This window comes from Enhydra lutris, unplaced genomic scaffold, assembly GCF_002288905.1.
Source record: "Enhydra lutris kenyoni isolate GAN:26980312 unplaced genomic scaffold, ASM228890v2 scaffoldscaffold55, whole genome shotgun sequence".
In the NCBI taxonomy this organism is placed as follows: Eukaryota; Metazoa; Chordata; class Mammalia; order Carnivora; family Mustelidae; genus Enhydra; species Enhydra lutris.
Genome location: NW_019154139.1, coordinates 7,011,572 through 7,032,342, shown reverse-complemented (window position 1 = coordinate 7,032,342; position 20,771 = coordinate 7,011,572). Strand labels below are relative to the sequence as shown.

Sequence of the window (20,771 nt, the reverse complement as noted above, 5' to 3'; positions counted from 1 at the left end):
TCGTGACCTGAGCCAAAGGCAGATGCTTAACAACTGAGCCACCCAGGCGCCCCCCTTTGACACTTTGTATTCAGTGAGTGATTACTAGTGGCAGGTGCCAAACTGACTGCAGCATGGGAGACATTTAGTTTAAAACCACTGCTTTCAATGCCAGCTCACCAACTTTGCCCTTCCCTAGTCCAGGAAGAATGACAGCCCGTTAGGGAAGAGTGGGGATTCCTTTGATGTTCTTAAGCACCAACAAACATGATTTATTGAGTTTTTTATTGGACTGACTTTATTAGAGTGACTGTGGTGAAAAGAACACCTTCACGTTGTAGACCTCGCTTCCTTAGGTAAGTACTTCTGTCCATAGTCACACATGCATGCACATGCTCCCCGCTCAGACTTCAGTCTTCGTCTTCCATCCCTGAGACCTCTCATCTTGTGTGGCCACATGTGTTGGCTTGATAGGGACCACATTCATGCTTTGGCTCAAATTCTTCCTTGGAAGAGGAGGAAAAGAAAAGGAATGGGCTAAAAATAAAGCATCAGTTATAGAGGAGGAAGGCAAGATGGGTGCCAGGAAGAGTAGCAATGGATGGAGCGAAGATACTGGATTTTCTTTGCGATGAACCATTCAGGGATAGTTTCTCACACAGAGTAGGTACTTAAAAATATTTGCTGACCCGTTGAATCAGGGTTCTGGATAGAAGCCTCTCTCTCTCTCTCTCTCAAAAAAAAGCAGATCTTCTGATAGAGATATTTATGGTACTTTTTTCTTTTTCTTTTTTTTTTTTTTTCGTCTTCAATCAGGCATTTATACTTTTTTTTTTTTAATTTCAACCCTGCAGATGACGCGGTACTTTTTTCTTTTTAAACAAAGAGATAGGTTTAGGGAAATTTCCCATAGGTCACAAAAGTTGAAATTAAAACCCAGATTTTGACTCCCTGTGTAATGTTCTTCCCAGTTAACTGAGCTAACTCTCAGAACAAGAGAGAAAACAACCCTGAACCAGTGTTCCATCTAACAGGAGAGCTCTTTATTTGAGCAGCAGGATACAGGGAAGAACTGGACCTAGAGCCTGTCCCATAGGCCAGGGAGAGAATTGGACACAACAAACCAGTAGGACCTGTCCTAACAGTGTGGCAGTAAAGGTGAGGCAGAGTACCTGGGTGGCGGGGGGTGGGGGCTAGGGCGGAAAGATGTCATATATTGCAAAGGATTTGACAAGTGACAGTGTTGGGGGAGGGTCCTGCCAGGCCAGCACAGCAGCATGCAAGTTCTTACTCTGATTCAAGGACATTGAGTGGTCGGGTGAGGTTTTGGAGCATGGAGGGTATGTCACAGGAGTTGAGGTTGAAGAAGGATAGGGAGGAGCAGTTTTTAGAGGCCTTGAGTTTAGTTGTTCACTTTTTCTTTTATCATACATTTATTTGGTACTTAATAGGCACTAGCCATTCGGATATGGCTGTTCCCTTGCCACTGAGGAAATCACAGACGCTTGTTTCATCTGTCCCCTTATAGAGACTTCTAAAGTATCCCTGGGAGGGAGAATCAAAGAGTGGTGAAGCTAGGAAGAAACCTCAGGTCATGACACTGGGCTATGGGAGTGGTAGAGTCTAAGCCCCGTAGGCTTACTTCTGATTGCTCTGGTTGTCTTCTACTGGGACGCAGATGCTCACTGGTCCTTCCCTTCCGAACCCTTTCATGTTCATGTCCTTCCCTTTACAGCCAAACCCCTAGAAGTAGTTTTCTGCTCTCAAAACTGTCATCTCTTACTTATTCCTTCACCCATTGGCTTTTGCCCACATTGCTACTTAAAACTGTTCTTAGCAAGATCAACAGCAATGTTCTTGTGACTAATTACAGTGGACTTTTTGGTTCTCATCTTACATGACCTGTTATTATTTCATGATTGTCCACTTTTTATTGACACACTCTTGCTTTTGGCAATACCAGCTCTCTTAATTTTTCCCTTACCTCTCTTGATGCTTCTTCCAGTCTCTTTCATAAAAAGTTTTCTTTCTAGCTAGTGCTTGAAAGTTGAAGTGCCTCGAAGTTTTGTCCTAGGTTCTCTTTTTACTCAGTGTCTTCTTTCTGGGCTGTGTCAATAATTCTCATGGATTTGGTTGCCTCCTGCTACATGCCGATGACCCAAATCTCTGTCTCCATCTGTGACCTTTCTCCTGAGCTCCAGACCCATGTAGCGAATCATCTGTTTGACATTTCTGTCTAAAATGGAGCTCATTATCTTCCTCCCCCAAGTTTTCTTTCTCAGTCTGGGTCCTTCTAGGGTGGCGATCCCTCCTTAGAGGAAGACTACCCTGCGTCACTAACTTTAAGGAGTGTAAGTACTTAAAGGAAATAAGCTAAAGAGAAAATGAATCTCAAGAAACCAAATTCTTTTTTTTGTTTGTTTAAGATTTTATTTATTTATTTGTCAGAGAGAGAGAGAGCGCGCACACAAGCAGGCAGAGAGGCAGGCAGAGGCAGAGAGAGAAGCAGGCTCCCTGCCGAGCAAGGAGCCCAATGCGGAACTCAATCCCAGGACCCTGGGATCTTGACCTGAGCTGAAGGCAGGGGCTTAAACCACTGAGCCACCCAGGCATCCTAAGACCAAATTCTTAGAGAGACCATGTCTCAGGTAGGCTGGGGCAGGCACTCCGCCCTTTATTGTGGTGACCCAGTTACTGTCCTTGGATGTGAATCACCCTCACTATCCCTCCTTCCTGGGCAGGGAGGAAGGAGCCTTGTGTTTGCTGGCCTAGAGTTCAAAAAGAAAAATCTATCCCAAGGGCTAGATGCTACATAGGGACCCAGGAAGATGAAGACTTTTCTGAGCTTCAGTTTCCTTGTGTATAAATTGGAGATAACATGTGGATAAATATATGGGAATAATATGTGGAAAGAATATGTAGGGAAACACTCTTGTTATCCTGTACACAGTTAGGCTTATCATTGAATCAGAGAGAGAATGATAATCTCAGAACAGCTTATTAAATTGCTCAAGGTCATATAACTAATAAAGGTCATGACTGTGATTGGAGCCTACAAGTTAATGAGCTTTTCACTAAATTAGATCCTGGAAACATCAGTGGTGAAAAAGAATAGCAAGGAACAACTTTGCTGTCTGTTTATACATATAATTCTTACCATTTCTCCCTAGCTTCTAGCCACAGGAGGGGAAAAGTGTCTAAAAATATGTGTCGGTACCAATTTCTGTTTTTGATATGGGTAATTAACAGCTGAAAACAAAGCTGTTAATTGCCACTCTTATCAACGGGTGGTCTTTCATGTAGGTTGTTTAAATGTGGAAAAACAATGATGTCACAGAAGCTCTGTTTGTTTCCTCCTTACCCATATCACCCTACTTGATCCCACTCAGAAATTTCTGGACAGCTCTGGGCAGGAGAGACTGCAGAGTGGACTGTGTTCCATCCAGAGCCTTCTGCACTGACCCACACAGTGGGGTGCACTCTCCCTCCCTGGCATTCATCATAGCCACAGAAGGCTGTGTAGCCTTCTTCCTTTTGGACTGTTAAAATTTAACTCAGGGTCCTGAGGGACCAGCTCTCTAGCTAGGCAGCCAAGTGCTGGTGACGGAGCAGGATCAGGGAATTGACCTTGGGCAAATCATACCCTCTCCAGGCTTTAGCCTCATACCCTGTAAAGTAAAACGGTTCATATAAATGAACTGAGAGTCTCCCTAACCCTCCTATTCTGTGATCATCTCCTTCCAGAGAAGATGTATAAGGTGACAAAGATGAAGCCGAACTCATGCCTGTTTTTCCTTAACTCACAGCGTAGTAGATTTTATAGTGCCACCGATGTCTCAACAGGCAGGCTACTTAATCTGCCTGTTGCCTCATTTGAAAAATTAAGGTGACACCTACCTAGAAGAGTTTTGAAGATACAGTTAATCCATCAGCAAACATACAGCTGCAGTTTGAACATATCGCAGGACCTGACGTTATTAGTCCATAGTTGAGCAATCGCTGTTGATTTATCGTTGTTTCTCTGGAAGCTGTGGGCGTTTGTGAAGAGCCAAGCCCAGATGCCCTGTGTCACCCAGTGATCAGCACATCTGGAGTTGTCTGGCTGGGTGCCCTGTAGCCATGTCTCTCTGTGTGTCAGCTGTCCTCCCTGGAAAGGGAGTTCGTGAGTGACCTTGGCTGCATAGCACCGAGCATGTTAGCCTGTCCAAAGGAATTGGCTTGTTTGAGCTGGTAGGTGCCAGGAGCTATCAGTAAGATGGTCTCTGGTGTGGCTTCTGACTGGCTTTGCCTGTAACATATACTCGTTAAAATAACTCTGAAAGCAAATAAAAAGTGATGTCCTTTCCTACCTTCTGAACCCAAGGCCTTTACAGCTTGGGGCAGAAATAGCAGATGCCGTGGAAGAGAAGGGGGCTGACCTGGTCCTTGCTTCCCTTCCTGTGCCCTGAATCTGTCCTAACCCATCCTTTTCCTGTCCTGTGACATCTCCATCCCCATCTCTTTTTCTCCCTTAAGGCACATTCAGGTCCCTTGTCTGAAATAACCTCTTCTTGACCCTAAAACTTACCTTTTCAGAGAGAGGCATCCTGGAAAGTAGAAACAACTTTGGGCTTGGAAGTAGGAGATTCAAATCTTAGCTGTGCCACTTACTGGCTTGTGTGACCTTTGGCATACCACATAATCGCTCTGAGTCTCAGTTTCTTCCTATTTGGGATGGACCTTTTCAATCGATTAGTACATAATAGGTGACAAGTAAGGCAGTGCTCCCTTCCCCAGGTTCTGTGACACCATCATCCTGGGTCCTTCTCCAGTTCCTCTCTTTTTCCTATCTACCTGTCCCCAACTGTGATGTCTTCTGAGCTCTGGCTTCCTTTTCTCCTGCTCAGGATCTCATCTATTCCAGCCCAGTGGACACAGCCCGCAAAGTACTGATTGTCCTAAGGACCTTTTTGAGGAAGAATGAGGATGTCGAAGTGAGTGGTCTCATCCGAGGCCACTTCCTGTTGATCCTACAACAACTGTTGATGGAACATGGGGCCTCTCCCTCAGGAGGTTAGTCTGGAGCTGTCAGGGGCGTGTTTTGACCTTTAACTCAGGAGTGGGCATCTGTGCCCTGATGAGATCTGCTCCAGGAGAGAGTCAGAGTTTTCTCTGGAAAATAAAAGTCAGGCCAGTGTGGGATCAAGCTAAACTTTACCTCCTTCCTCTCATCAGAGACTAAGCACGCAGCATACTTGATGTATGTGTGTGTGTGTATGGAGCGCATGTGTTTATGTTTAATGTTTCTGTGTGTTTAGCATAAGTGGATGTGTTCAGTCTATGCATGCATGTCCCCACCCAGCATGGCATGTGTTCAGAGCTGTTTGTCATAAGAATGGTAGTCCCCATTTGGGAAGAAGAAAGCAGGAAATAATGGGGGAGGCCAGGAAGGCAGCAGCAGCCTGCAAGGGCTTGGAAGGGGGTGGATCTGAAATGTGTTAGAAGCTGCTAGGGAGATCCAGAAGGATAGTTTCCAAATCTGGAATGGGACTCCCCGGAGTCCCTGGAGTCCAGGAAGTTTGATGTTTGGTGCAGTTTAAAGACACTGAAAAGGTTGGCATTGCTTTATCTTTTCCTATTTTTAAAAAGTTGAAATTTAAAATTTCCAAGCAATTAAGAGGAAGTGGGAGGAGAACTGTAGTTCATTTGATCAGTCCTGACTGAGGATGAAAGTTTTCAGGTAGATTTAAGAGAGTCTAGAGGAGCTGAGTCCTTCCTTGGCAGGGAAGGGTAAGTCACATCTAACTGATAATAATGTATAAGAGCCATGAGATTTCATGGAAACATAGTTGAAAAAATGTGGGCATTGAACTCAGATTGAACTCAAGTCTTGACCCTGCCACTAACTGGCTGTCGGAGCTTGGAGAAGTCACTCAGTCTCTCTGAGCTGTTTTCTTTTCTTTCTTTCTTTCTTTTTATAATTTAAAGATTTTATCTATTTATTTGACAGATCACAAGTAGGCAGAGAGGCAGGCAGAGAGAGAGGAGAAAGCAGGCTTCCCGCTGAGCAGAGAGCCCAATGCGGGACTGGACCCTGAGACCATGACCTGAGCCAAAGGCAGAGGCTTTAACCCACTGAGCCACCCAGGTGCCCCTGAGCCTGTTTTCTTAACTGCAAAATAGAAATAGTCCCTATTTCACAAGGGGGATTAAGTGAAATATTAAATTTCTGGTACCCAGCCCAGAGTTGGCACCCAATTTGTCAGTTGCCCCTGTACTGAAGGAAGAAGGCAGGAGGTAGGAGTGAATCCCAGCAAACATTTACAGGGGGGTAGGGCGTCTGTTTGACCTTGAGGTGATCTGAGTATTAGGTGTCCTGACCAGCCCTTCTGTTCCTTGCAGCCTCAGGGAACCTGCCATTGCTCCTGAGCCTCCTTTCTTTAGTGCAGCTGAAGAACACATCAGAGCAAGAACTGGACAGCATGGCCATGAAGCTTCTTCACCAAGGTGCCTGGGCTTGGGACAGTGCCTGAGGGCCCAGGGCTGGGCATGCTCCTTTATTCCATCATTCAGCCTTTTGGAAGAAGCTAGTGGGTCACTGTTCCTGTGAGCTTCCTGCTGTGGGACCTTTTAGATCTTTCTTTAATTGTACTGTGGGAGTGTTTGGGAAAAGAAACAAACAGAACATTATATGATAGGCACAGCTCTGGAGTCAGGAATACCTCAGTTTGTTCTCAGTCGCTAGTTATGCAACCTTGGGCAATCACCTGGCTTTCAGTTCCTCACAAGTAAAACAGTAGTACTTAGCTGATGTAGGGTTACGATAAGGGAGAGCTAGATGTGGAATACTCAAAAGCTGGGCACACAGTAGACCTCCAGTGCGGCTCTGTGCAGACTCCCTGTTCTGGGCACAAGCTCATTTCTCCACCGCACTCCGCAACTGACTCAGGATCTCATGATCCTCGTCACAGTTCCCTAGGCCTCTTTCACCTATACCCAGACCTCATCAGGACCTTTCATTGCTGATTAATGCAGTTGCCACTTCATAGGCAGTATCCTTAGGAAGATTTATTGAGGAAATACTGAAATCAATAGGAAAAATGGTGTGTCTTTAGTCAGGTGCTGCGGACTGTCAGGTGCTCTTGCCACAGGTGAAGATGGTTCTTTCCCTGCCTGGAGCCCAGGCGTCCTCATGAGATCAGTGTCAGACTTAAAAAGGGCCTTCAGGGGACGCCTGGGTGGCTCAGTTGGTTAAGCAGCTGCCTTCGGCTCAGGTCATGATTCCAGCGTCCTGGGATCAAGTCCCGCATCGGGCTCCTTGCTTGGCGGGGAGCCTGCTTCTCCCTCTGCCTCTGCCTGCCATTCTGTCTGCCTGTGCTAGAATTTCAGGACCTCTCTCCATATCTACCAGTGGTGGCATGGAAACTTCAAAGGAGCCCATGAAACTCTAGGCTTTCCCTCTAGGGTATGAATCCATAAATGACATATAACATGTTTAAAAATCATGTTTAAAATGTTTAAAAATGTTTAAACATTTTTGCATGTTTAAAAATCATATATAAATATATAAATGGTAATATATAATCACAGCTTGATTTTTAACTCGATTCTGTTTTTCTGTTTTTATATATTATTCATTCAGTATTTTTTGTTGTGGTAAAACACCCAAATAAGATGTATCATCTTAACCATTTTTGGTGTACAGTTCAGTGGCGTACGTAACAGAATCGAGTTAAAAATCAAGCTGTGATTATATATTACCATATATATATTTATATATGATTTTTAAACATGCAAAACATGTTATATATCATTTATGGATTCATACCCTAGAGGGAAAGCCTAGAGTTTCATGGGCTCCTTTGAAGTTTCCATGCCACCACTGGTAGATATGGAGAGAGGTCCTGAAATTCTGTCTTACCACCAATATTAGTTTTAGTTGCCTAAAACTAATGTACCTAATGCCACTGAAATCCCAGTTGCCCTTTCCTTCTTTCCTTCCTTCCTAAAATTCATATGGAAATGCAAGGGACCCAAAATAACCAAACAGTTTTGAAAAGAAGAATAAAGTTGAAGAGTTCACACTCCTTCATTTCAAACTAGAGGCATCAAGGGAGATGCTGGATACCCAGGACCCAGAGCAGCTCTGAGGTGATGAAAAATAGCTCTTCAAGTCCACATTAAAAAATGGCCTCCGCTAAGACTACATTACAAAAAATGAGAAAGAAACAGAATGAAAAGACTGAAAAATTAGAAGAGGGAGAGCCTGAAGAGTTTGTGGTGGATAAAATACTGGACCAATGTGTAGTGAATGGGAAAGTGCAGTATTTCCTGAAGTGGAAGGGATTTATAGACAGTACTTGGGAACCTGAAGGAAAGTTAGATTGTCCTGAGTTAATGGAAATATTTCTTAGTTCTCAAGAAGCCAGTTAAGAAAAAGATGGTACAAAAAAAATCTTTATCTGACAGCGAATCTGACAACAGCAAATCAGAGGAGGAAAGAGATGCTGCTGATAACAAGAGGCTTTGCCAGAGGTCTTGATCAGGCTGAAGAGTCAGTGCTACGGACAGTAGTGGAGAATTCATGGGTCTCATGAAATGTAGAGATTCAGATGAGGCAGACTTGGTGCTGGCAAAATAGGCAAATATGAAGTGTTCTCAAACTGTAATTGCTTTTTATGAAGAGAGACTAACTTGGCATTCTTGTCCAGAAAATGAAGCTCAATAATTTTGAGGGGTTGCGTTGCTTTTTTATATATGTTTTTATATATATACTTATGTGTGTGTATGTGTATGTATGTGTGTATAGATGGGCCTTGGGTTTTTTATTAGTGTGAAGAAATAACATTCTAATGAAAAACCAGTTTGATAGGTTCTTTTTGAAGTAGTATTGGGGGAGTTGTTGGGGTTCTTTTGCATCTACTAGCACTGGTTACTTTGAACAAATATAAGCCTTCTGTAGTTGCTCCCTACATCAGAAAATAATATTTGAGACCATGGTATATTATTCCCCTGCATTCAAGAATACCTTTTCTAGAGACGCCTGGGTGACTCAGTTGTTGGGCAGCTGCCTTCAGCTCAGGTCATGATCCCAGGGTCTTGGGATTGAGCCCCACGTATGGCTCCCTGTTCCACTGGGAGCCTGCTCTTCTCTCTCCAACTCCCCCTGCTTGTGTTTCCCTCTCTCGCTGTCTCTCTCTCTCTCTGACAAATAAATAAATAAAATCTTAAAAAAAAAAAAAAAAAAAACAAGGAAAGAACACCTTTTCTAAATGTTGGGTAAGTCTTCATAGTTGTTACTCAATCAGAATTTGTGTTTAACCCCCATATGCCCAAGGACCATTCTGGGTTTTTTGTTTACTTGGGGGTTTTTGGGGTGTATACATAAAATTACATAGATAAATAGTTTCCTTCCCTCCCTCTCTCTCTCTCCCAGCCAACTAGCTTTCTTCCTTCCTTCCTTCCTTCATTTCATTCTTTCACATTTACTAAAACAAAAACAGCATTTCATAACCGTGGGTAAGCCCATGTTTCTGGGATGCCATCATTTTCAGCACCCTAAGAAATAAATCACTTAAAGTTAGATTGAAAATTCTTCTGAAACCTTAACCTTTCAAATTTTATAATTTTTTGGGTAATTTAAATATAATGGAAGCAATTTAAATTGGACAATGTAAAAGCAGCCATATCAGAATTCATATCCATCTCTATAGTTATAGAAACGCAAGCTTATTTACAAAACCTCTGAAAGGAAAAATTTTTTTTTTAAGATTTTATTTATTTGTCAGAGAGAGAGAGCACAGGCAGGCAGAGTAGTAGCGGAGGCAGAGGGAGAAGCAGGCTCCCCGCCGAGCAAGGAGCCCGATTTGGGACTCGATCCCAGGACGCTGGGATCATGACCCGAGCTGAAGGCAGCTGCCCAACGAACTGAGCCACCCTGGCATCCCTGAAAGGAAAATTTTATCACAACCTCCTCACCCAAATGAGAAAACTAGATAAGTGCTGGTGTATTTTAATTAGGTAAACAAAACTTAGTTAAATGGACATTTAAAGTTTCCTTCTAGGGAACCATTCCTTTTCAAGAAGTTGAAATCCCTGTGCTGTATCGGACAAAAGGTCATGATTCATGGAATGTCTAGACCTCATTCATGGAAACATAATCATAATCAGATGGTTAAAGATGTTGGCAGTTTAGGATCTTCTGGAATAAATGAGTTGATAGAATTCTGTAATCTAGATTCTTGACCTGCGTGTTGTTTCTTTACCGCAACTCATTCCTTGCATGCAGGCTCAGTCTTCTCAGTATTTGGGTTACTGGTTCTGCAGAAGCCAGGAAAAACAATAACTTTGTAGTAATCAGAATGTCATCGAACCATATATTGTTTACTTTGCTGTGAATACTGGTAAATAGTCAAGAGTTTTATATTCCTTTTTAAAAAAAACAGACTAATCGAGACTGTGTTTCTGACATAAAGATAGTCATCTAGATCAATGGAATAGAATTGACAGTCCAAAAAGAAACCCACATATTTTTTATAAGGATGCCAAAGCAATTTAGTGGGAGAAAGAATAGTCTTTTTCACAAACAGTGCTAGAACAATTGGATGTCCACATGCAGAAGTGTGAAGTTGGACCCTTATCTCATAGTATATACAAAATTAATTCAAAATGGATCAAGGACCTAAATGAAACAGCCCAAACTATGAAGTATAAAACTCTTAGAATTGCATATTAAGGATTAAACTTTGCTATATGTACAATGGGAGGAGGTAGGCTTTTGAGGGTTAATATATGATTCAACACACATGCCCTTTGCCCCCTCTGCGCCAGGTCCTATGCCAGGGGCACGGGTTAATCTGCATCAGTCTGTTTCCTCAAGCAGCTCAAGTCTAATGTGGAGGTAGACACCTACACTGGTAATTACACTCTAATTTGAGAACCACTGTTACAAGGTGAGCACAATGAGTTTTCTTTCTCCTGGAGTACTGAAATGCCAAGAACCTTTTTCCCAGTTACGTCTTGGCTATGTTTGTTGGGCTGTCTTGGGTCCTCTGCAAGATTTATTTAGTCCCTTTCTCTTCTTTCTTTCTTTCTTTTTTTTCTTTGTCTCCAGGCTGTGGTCAGTGCCATCAGAAAATTTTTAGAGGACATCCCAGACCTGCACCTGGTTTATACCCACCACCCCCTCCTGCTCAGATTCTTCCTGTCATATCCAGAGCTGATGAGTAGGTTTGGCCACCGCGTCCTGGAACTTTGGTTCTCCTGGGAAGAGAGCAGCTATGAGGAGCTGGATGATGTCCCCTCTGCTGGACAGTCCCCGCTTCCTGCCAGCTTAACAGCCCTGTTCCATATGCTCAGAAGCAGCCCCAGCATCCTGCTCATCTTGCTAGTAGGTGACCACTTGCTGAGTGGTGGGTTCTTTCTCTCCGGGAGCTGGATTACTGGGGTCAGGAGGCAACTGCTGATGTTTGTGTCCGCCTCTGGATTTATCGACGTTTCCATGTGAACTGGCAGGCAGGTGCCTGTTTTCTATGAATCCATACTCTTTTCTAAGTCTAATGGAAGTTTGCTCACTGAGAGATCTGTCCCTCTGTACTCCTCATGGGCTAGAACTGTGAAATACTGACCCCAGTCACCATTCCCTCTCACCTCCCTGTCTTCTCGACATTAAACAAGGGCTTAATGTCAGAGGAGACCCTGGGGCATGTTAATGGAGATGGCTGATTATAGAGGGACCGTGCACTTTTTTTTTTTTTTTTTTTTTACCATGACTCACAAGATAACATTATATGCGCAACACACTCCCTTGGGCAAACCCCAAGTAATCCCAAGTTGTCAGAAATTCCAGTGCTTTTTTTTTTTTTTAATGAATTAAGACATTCCTGTAATTCCTATCAGGTATATCAGATAAGTCATCTAGCTGCCTATCATCTGCAATTTCTTTCTTTTTTTTTTTAAGATTTTATTTCTTCATTTGACAGATAGAGATCACAAGTAGGCAGAGAGGCAGGCAGAGAGAGAGGAGGAAGCAGGCTCCCTGCTGAGCAGAGAGCCCGAAGTGGGGCTCGATCCCAGGACCCTGGGATCATGACCTGAGCCGAAGGCAGAGGCCTTAACCTACTGAGCCACCCAGGCGCCCCTCATCTGCAATTTCTAATACACTAGCTTTAGCTCCATTTTCTTCATCCACTCAAGAAAGCATGTTGGAAAATAAATTAATGAGAGTGACATAGTTTTATTATAGGGGTAACCGCTAGAATTTATTTATTTAAAAAAGAAAGTCATCTGCTCCATTTGACACTTTTTTTAAAGATTTTATTTATTTATTTATTTTTATTTATTTATTTGACCGAGAGAGAGACAGTGAGAGAGGGAACACAAGTAGGGGAGAGGGAGAAGCAGGCTTCCTGCTGAGCAGGGAGCCCGATGTGGGTCTTGAGCAGGGAGCCCGATGCAGGGCTTGATGCAGGGAGCCCGATGCAGGGCTTGATGCAGGGAGCCTGATGCGGGGCTCCGCCCCGGGACCCTGGGATCGTGACCTGAGCCAAAGGCAGATGCTTAACAACTGAGCCACCCAGGCGCCCCCCTTTGACACTTTGTATTCAGTGAGTGATTACTAGTGGCAGGTGCCAAACTGACTGCAGCATGGGAGACATTTAGTTTAAAACCACTGCTTTCAATGCCAGCTCACCAACTTTGCCCTTCCCTAGTCCAGGAAGAATGACAGCCCGTTAGGGAAGAGTGGGGATTCCTTTGATGTTCTTAAGCACCAACAAACATGATTTATTGAGTTTTTTATTGGACTGACTTTATTAGAGTGACTGTGGTGAAAAGAACACCTTCACGTTGTAGACCTCGCTTCCTTAGGTAAGTACTTCTGTCCATAGTCACACATGCATGCACATGCTCCCCGCTCAGACTTCAGTCTTCGTCTTCCATCCCTGAGACCTCTCATCTTGTGTGGCCACATGTGTTGGCTTGATAGGGACCACATTCATGCTTTGGCTCAAATTCTTCCTTGGAAGAGGAGGAAAAGAAAAGGAATGGGCTAAAAATAAAGCATCAGTTATAGAGGAGGAAGGCAAGATGGGTGCCAGGAAGAGTAGCAATGGATGGAGCGAAGATACTGGATTTTCTTTGCGATGAACCATTCAGGGATAGTTTCTCACACAGAGTAGGTACTTAAAAATATTTGCTGACCCGTTGAATCAGGGTTCTGGATAGAAGCCTCTCTCTCTCTCTCTCTCAAAAAAAAGCAGATCTTCTGATAGAGATATTTATGGTACTTTTTTCTTTTTCTTTTTTTTTTTTTTTCGTCTTCAATCAGGCATTTATACTTTTTTTTTTTTAATTTCAACCCTGCAGATGACGCGGTACTTTTTTCTTTTTAAACAAAGAGATAGGTTTAGGGAAATTTCCCATAGGTCACAAAAGTTGAAATTAAAACCCAGATTTTGACTCCCTGTGTAATGTTCTTCCCAGTTAACTGAGCTAACTCTCAGAACAAGAGAGAAAACAACCCTGAACCAGTGTTCCATCTAACAGGAGAGCTCTTTATTTGAGCAGCAGGATACAGGGAAGAACTGGACCTAGAGCCTGTCCCATAGGCCAGGGAGAGAATTGGACACAACAAACCAGTAGGACCTGTCCTAACAGTGTGGCAGTAAAGGTGAGGCAGAGTACCTGGGTGGCGGGGGGTGGGGGGTAGGGCGGAAAGATGTCATATATTGCAAAGGATTTGACAAGTGACAGTGTTGGGGGAGGGTCCTGCCAGGCCAGCACAGCAGCATGCAAGTTCTTACTCTGATTCAAGGACATTGAGTGGTCGGGTGAGGTTTTGGAGCATGGAGGGTATGTCACAGGAGTTGAGGTTGAAGAAGGATAGGGAGGAGCAGTTTTTAGAGGCCTTGAGTTTAGTTGTTCACTTTTTCTTTTATCATACATTTATTTGGTACTTAATAGGCACTAGCCATTCGGATATGGCTGTTCCCTTGCCACTGAGGAAATCACAGACGCTTGTTTCATCTGTCCCCTTATAGAGACTTCTAAAGTATCCCTGGGAGGGAGAATCAAAGAGTGGTGAAGCTAGGAAGAAACCTCAGGTCATGACACTGGGCTATGGGAGTGGTAGAGTCTAAGCCCCGTAGGCTTACTTCTGATTGCTCTGGTTGTCTTCTACTGGGACGCAGATGCTCACTGGTCCTTCCCTTCCGAACCCTTTCATGTTCATGTCCTTCCCTTTACAGCCAAACCCCTAGAAGTAGTTTTCTGCTCTCAAAACTGTCATCTCTTACTTATTCCTTCACCCATTGGCTTTTGCCCACATTGCTACTTAAAACTGTTCTTAGCAAGATCAACAGCAATGTTCTTGTGACTAATTACAGTGGACTTTTTGGTTCTCATCTTACATGACCTGTTATTATTTCATGATTGTCCACTTTTTATTGACACACTCTTGCTTTTGGCAATACCAGCTCTCTTAATTTTTCCCTTACCTCTCTTGATGCTTCTTCCAGTCTCTTTCATAAAAAGTTTTCTTTCTAGCTAGTGCTTGAAAGTTGAAGTGCCTCGAAGTTTTGTCCTAGGTTCTCTTTTTACTCAGTGTCTTCTTTCTGGGCTGTGTCAATAATTCTCATGGATTTGGTTGCCTCCTGCTACATGCCGATGACCCAAATCTCTGTCTCCATCTGTGACCTTTCTCCTGAGCTCCAGACCCATGTAGCGAATCATCTGTTTGACATTTCTGTCTAAAATGGAGCTCATTATCTTCCTCCCCCAAGTTTTCTTTCTCAGTCTGGGTCCTTCTAGGGTGGCGATCCCTCCTTAGAGGAAGACTACCCTGCGTCACTAACTTTAAGGAGTGTAAGTACTTAAAGGAAATAAGCTAAAGAGAAAATGAATCTCAAGAAACCAAATTCTTTTTTTTGTTTGTTTAAGATTTTATTTATTTATTTGTCAGAGAGAGAGAGAGCGCGCACACAAGCAGGCAGAGAGGCAGGCAGAGGCAGAGAGAGAAGCAGGCTCCCTGCCGAGCAAGGAGCCCAATGCGGAACTCAATCCCAGGACCCTGGGATCTTGACCTGAGCTGAAGGCAGGGGCTTAAACCACTGAGCCACCCAGGCATCCTAAGACCAAATTCTTAGAGAGACCATGTCTCAGGTAGGCTGGGGCAGGCACTCCGCCCTTTATTGTGGTGACCCAGTTACTGTCCTTGGATGTGAATCACCCTCACTATCCCTCCTTCCTGGGCAGGGAGGAAGGAGCCTTGTGTTTGCTGGCCTAGAGTTCAAAAAGAAAAATCTATCCCAAGGGCTAGATGCTACATAGGGACCCAGGAAGATGAAGACTTTTCTGAGCTTCAGTTTCCTTGTGTATAAATTGGAGATAACATGTGGATAAATATATGGGAATAATATGTGGAAAGAATATGTAGGGAAACACTCTTGTTATCCTGTACACAGTTAGGCTTATCATTGAATCAGAGAGAGAATGATAATCTCAGAACAGCTTATTAAATTGCTCAAGGTCATATAACTAATAAAGGTCATGACTGTGATTGGAGCCTACAAGTTAATGAGCTTTTCACTAAATTAGATCCTGGAAACATCAGTGGTGAAAAAGAATAGCAAGGAACAACTTTGCTGTCTGTTTATACATATAATTCTTACCATTTCTCCCCAGCTTCTAGCCACAGGAGGGGAAAAGTGTCTAAAAATATGTGTCGGTACCAATTTCTGTTTTTGATATGGGTAATTAACAGCTGAAAACAAAGCTGTTAATTGCCACTCTTATCAACGGGTGGTCTTTCATGTAGGTTGTTTAAATGTGGAAAAACAATGATGTCACAGAAGCTCTGTTTGTTTCCTCCTTACCCATATCACCCTACTTGATCCCACTCAGAAATTTCTGGACAGCTCTGGGCAGGAGAGACTGCAGAGTGGACTGTGTTCCATCCAGAGCCTTCTGCACTGACCCACACAGTGGGGTGCACTCTCCCTCCCTGGCATTCATCATAGCCACAGAAGGCTGTGTAGCCTTCTTCCTTTTGGACTGTTAAAATTTAACTCAGGGTCCTGAGGGACCAGCTCTCTAGCTAGGTAGCCAAGTGCTGGTGACGGAGCAGGATCAGGGAATTGACCTTGGGCAAATCATACCCTCTCCAGGCTTTAGCCTCATACCCTGTAAAGTAAAACGGTTCATATAAATGAACTGAGAGTCTCCCTAACCCTCCTATTCTGTGATCATCTCCTTCCAGAGAAGATGTATAAGGTGACAAAGATGAAGCCGAACTCATGCCTGTTTTTCCTTAACTCACAGCGTAGTAGATTTTATAGTGCCACCGATGTCTCAACAGGCAGGCTACTTAATCTGCCTGTTGCCTCATTTGAAAAATTAAGGTGACACCTACCTAGAAGAGTTTTGAAGATACAGTTAATCCATCAGCAAACATACAGCTGCAGTTTGAACATATCGCAGGACCTGACGTTATTAGTCCATAGTTGAGCAATCGCTGTTGATTTATCGTTGTTTCTCTGGAAGCTGTGGGCGTTTGTGAAGAGCCAAGCCCAGATGCCCTGTGTCACCCAGTGATCAGCACATCTGGAGTTGTCTGGCTGGGTGCCCTGTAGCCATGTCTCTCTGTGTGTCAGCTGTCCTCCCTGGAAAGGGAGTTCGTGAGTGACCTTGGCTGCATAGCACCGAGCATGTTAGCCTGTCCAAAGGAATTGGCTTGTTTGAGCTGGTAGGTGCCAGGAGCTATCAGTAAGATGGTCTCTGGTGTGGCTTCTGACTGGCTTTGCCTGTAACATATACTCGTTAAAATAACTCTGAAAGCAAATAAAAAGTGATGTCCTTTCCTACCTTCTGAACCCAAGGCCTTTACAGCTTGGGGCAGAAATAGCAGATGCCGTGGAAGAGAAGGGGGCTGACCTGGTCCTTGCTTCCCTTCCTGTGCCCTGAATCTGTCCTAACCCATCCTTTTCCTGTCCTGTGACATCTCCATCCCCATCTCTTTTTCTCCCTTAAGGCACATTCAGGTCCCTTGTCTGAAATAACCTCTTCTTGACCCTAAAACTTACCTTTTCAGAGAGAGGCATCCTGGAAAGTAGAAACAACTTTGGGCTTGGAAGTAGGAGATTCAAATCTTAGCTGTGCCACTTACTGGCTTGTGTGACCTTTGGCATACCACATAATCGCTCTGAGTCTCAGTTTCTTCCTATTTGGGATGGACCTTTTCAATCGATTAGTACATAATAGGTGACAAGTAAGGCAGTGCTCCCTTCCCCAGGTTCTGTGACACCATCATCCTGGGTCCTTCTCCAGTTCCTCTCTTTTTCCTATCTACCTGTCCCCAACTGTGATGTCTTCTGAGCTCTGGCTTCCTTTTCTCCTGCTCAGGATCTCATCTATTCCAGCCCAGTGGACACAGCCCGCAAAGTACTGATTGTCCTAAGGACCTTTTTGAGGAAGAATGAGGATGTCGAAGTGAGTGGTCTCATCCGAGGCCACTTCCTGTTGATCCTACAACAACTGTTGATGGAACATGGGGCCTCTCCCTCAGGAGGTTAGTCTGGAGCTGTCAGGGGCGTGTTTTGACCTTTAACTCAGGAGTGGGCATCTGTGCCCTGATGAGATCTGCTCCAGGAGAGAGTCAGAGTTTTCTCTGGAAAATAAAAGTCAGGCCAGTGTGGGATCAAGCTAAACTTTACCTCCTTCCTCTCATCAGAGACTAAGCACGCAGCATACTTGATGTATGTGTGTGTGTGTATGGAGCGCATGTGTTTATGTTTAATGTTTCTGTGTGTTTAGCATAAGTGGATGTGTTCAGTCTATGCATGCATGTCCCCACCCAGCATGGCATGTGTTCAGAGCTGTTTGTCATAAGAATGGTAGTCCCCATTTGGGAAGAAGAAAGCAGGAAATAATGGGGGAGGCCAGGAAGGCAGCAGCAGCCTGCAAGGGCTTGGAAGGGGGTGGATCTGAAATGTGTTAGAAGCTGCTAGGGAGATCCAGAAGGATAGTTTCCAAATCTGGAATGGGACTCCCCGGAGTCCCTGGAGTCCAGGAAGTTTGATGTTTGGTGCAGTTTAAAGACACTGAAAAGGTTGGCATTGCTTTATCTTTTCCTATTTTTAAAAAGTTGAAATTTAAAATTTCCAAGCAATTAAGAGGAAGTGGGAGGAGAACTGTAGTTCATTTGATCAGTCCTGACTGAGGATGAAAGTTTTCAGGTAGATTTAAGAGAGTCTAGAGGAGCTGAGTCCTTCCTTGGCAGGGAAGGGTAAGTCACATCTAACTGATAATAATGTATAAGAGCCATGAGATTTCATGGAAACATAGTTGAAAAAATGTGGGCATTGAACTCAGATTGAACTCAAGTCTTGACCCTGCCACTAACTGGCTGTCGGAGCTTGGAGAAGTCACTCAGTCTCTCTGAGCTGTTTTCTTTTCTTTCTTTCTTTCTTTTTATAATTTAAAGATTTTATCTATTTATTTGACAGATCACAAGTAGGCAGAGAGGCAGGCAGAGAGAGAGGAGAAAGCAGGCTTCCCGCTGAGCAGAGAGCCCAATGCGGGACTGGACCCTGAGACCATGACCTGAGCCAAAGGCAGAGGCTTTAACCCACTGAGCCACCCAGGTGCCCCTGAGCCTGTTTTCTTAACTGCAAAATAGAAATAGTCCCTATTTCACAAGGGGGATTAAGTGAAATATTAAATTTCTGGTACCCAGCCCAGAGTTGGCACCCAATTTGTCAGTTGCCCCTGTACTGAAGGAAGAAGGCAGGAGGTAGGAGTGAATCCCAGCAAACATTTACAGGGGGGTAGGGCGTCTGTTTGACCTTGAGGTGATCTGAGTATTAGGTGTCCTGACCAGCCCTTCTGTTCCTTGCAGCCTCAGGGAACCTGCCATTGCTCCTGAGCCTCCTTTCTTTAGTGCAGCTGAAGAACACATCAGAGCAAGAACTGGACAGCATGGCCATGAAGCTTCTTCACCAAGGTGCCTGGGCTTGGGACAGTGCCTGAGGGCCCAGGGCTGGGCATGCTCCTTTATTCCATCATTCAGCCTTTTGGAAGAAGCTAGTGGGTCACTGTTCCTGTGAGCTTCCTGCTGTGGGACCTTTTAGATCTTTCTTTAATTGTACTGTGGGAGTGTTTGGGAAAAGAAACAAACAGAACATTATATGATAGGCACAGCTCTGGAGTCAGGAATACCTCAGTTTGTTCTCAGTCGCTAGTTATGCAACCTTGGGCAATCACCTGGCTTTCAGTTCCTCACAAGTAAAACAGTAGTACTTAGCTGATGTAGGGTTACGATAAGGGAGAGCTAGATGTGGAATACTCAAAAGCTGGGCACACAGTAGACCTCCAGTGCGGCTCTGTGCAGACTCCCTGTTCTGGGCACAAGCTCATTTCTCCACCGCACTCCGCAACTGACTCAGGATCTCATGATCCTCGTCACAGTTCCCTAGGCCTCTTTCACCTATACCCAGACCTCATCAGGACCTTTCATTGCTGATTAATGCAGTTGCCACTTCATAGGCAGTATCCTTAGGAAGATTTATTGAGGAAATACTGAAATCAATAGGAAAAATGGTGTGTCTTTAGTCAGGTGCTGCGGACTGTCAGGTGCTCTTGCCACAGGTGAAGATGGTTCTTTCCCTGCCTGGAGCCCAGGCGTCCTCATGAGATCAGTGTCAGACTTAAAAAGGGCCTTCAGGGGACGCCTGGGTGGCTCAGTTGGTTAAGCAGCTGCCTTCGGCTCAGGTCATGATTCCAGCGTCCTGGGATCAAGTCCCGCATCGGGCTCCTTGCTTGGCGGGGAGCCTGCTTCTCCCTCTGCCTCTGCCTGCCATTCTGTCTGCCTGTGCTCGCTCTCTCTCCCTCTCTCTCTCTCTGACAAATAAATAAAATCTTTAAAAAAAAAAAAAAAAAAAAAAAAGGGCCTTCAGGCTTGGCCTGGTGCTGGTCCTCCCAGCCTATCAGGTCAAGTGTAATACCCAGCTGGGAGGAAGACCGCCTGTGACAAAATCAAACCGCTGTCAGAAGGGCCTCTGGAGAGGATAATAATGACCTGAAACATACGTGTGAAGTGTAATATACATTTATATATAATCCTTTTATTTGAGAGCATTGCGAGTAGAAGACGGGTGAGGAGAGGGCTGCTTATCTGGTTGACCACAAGCCACTTAAAAGTCAAGTGTGATGTGGCCGCCAAAACAGTGAACGGAGACTTAGGTAAGTTTCACATTGAGGTGGTGTATGTCAGGGAGCAGAGTGCCGAATCCCAGGAGGAAAGGGATATGTTCTGTAGATGTCTGCTTTACAGTGTAGTAACTACTCTGATGAGGGCTGGGGGAGCAATAGACATCTAATCTTGCCATGAGAAGTTACAGAGGGCTTCATGGAGGAGGTGAACTTTGAGCTGAATCTCAATTGCTGAGTAGGAGTTAAGGAGTTAGCCAGATGAGGGTGATGTGAGAGAGAATATGGCAAATTCAGGGAACTTCACACTGATGTTGATGGAGTCCACTGGAAAGGTGGTGAGTGCCCCATTGCTGGAAGATTTCAGAGGCTGGATCTTTTCCTGCTAGGTGTGGCAGGCTGGCCTAGATGACCTCTGCAGACTCTCCAACCTGGAGTCTTCTCTGGCATCAGTGCTGTTACAGGATGCCTTTAGATCACATAAACTTGTGTAGTCTGTCCTGAGCTGCAGCTGTGGGCTGCTTGCCTTCACTTTTGTTACTGTGTTTCTCTTCCTTGGCTGTATTACTAAGGACACTTAGTTTGAGCTTGGTCCCCAAGACTGACAGACT

General features: G+C 44.4%; 1 protein-coding gene and 1 pseudogene across 1 annotated transcript in view; both read left to right on the top strand.

Annotated features, from left to right (window-relative positions):
* The window catches only part of LOC111157620 (meiotic double-stranded break formation protein 1), an 88,298-nt gene that overhangs the window by 48,004 nt on the left and 19,523 nt on the right, over window positions 1–20,771 (top strand). The window contains exons 21-22 of the mRNA XM_022519198.1: window positions 4,866–5,031; window positions 6,361–6,465. Of these exons, the coding sequence (XP_022374906.1) occupies window positions 4,866–5,031; window positions 6,361–6,465 (271 nt within the window). The remainder of the gene's footprint in view (window positions 1–4,865; window positions 5,032–6,360; window positions 6,466–20,771) is intronic.
* LOC111157622 lies at window positions 8,146–8,686 on the top strand (annotated as a pseudogene).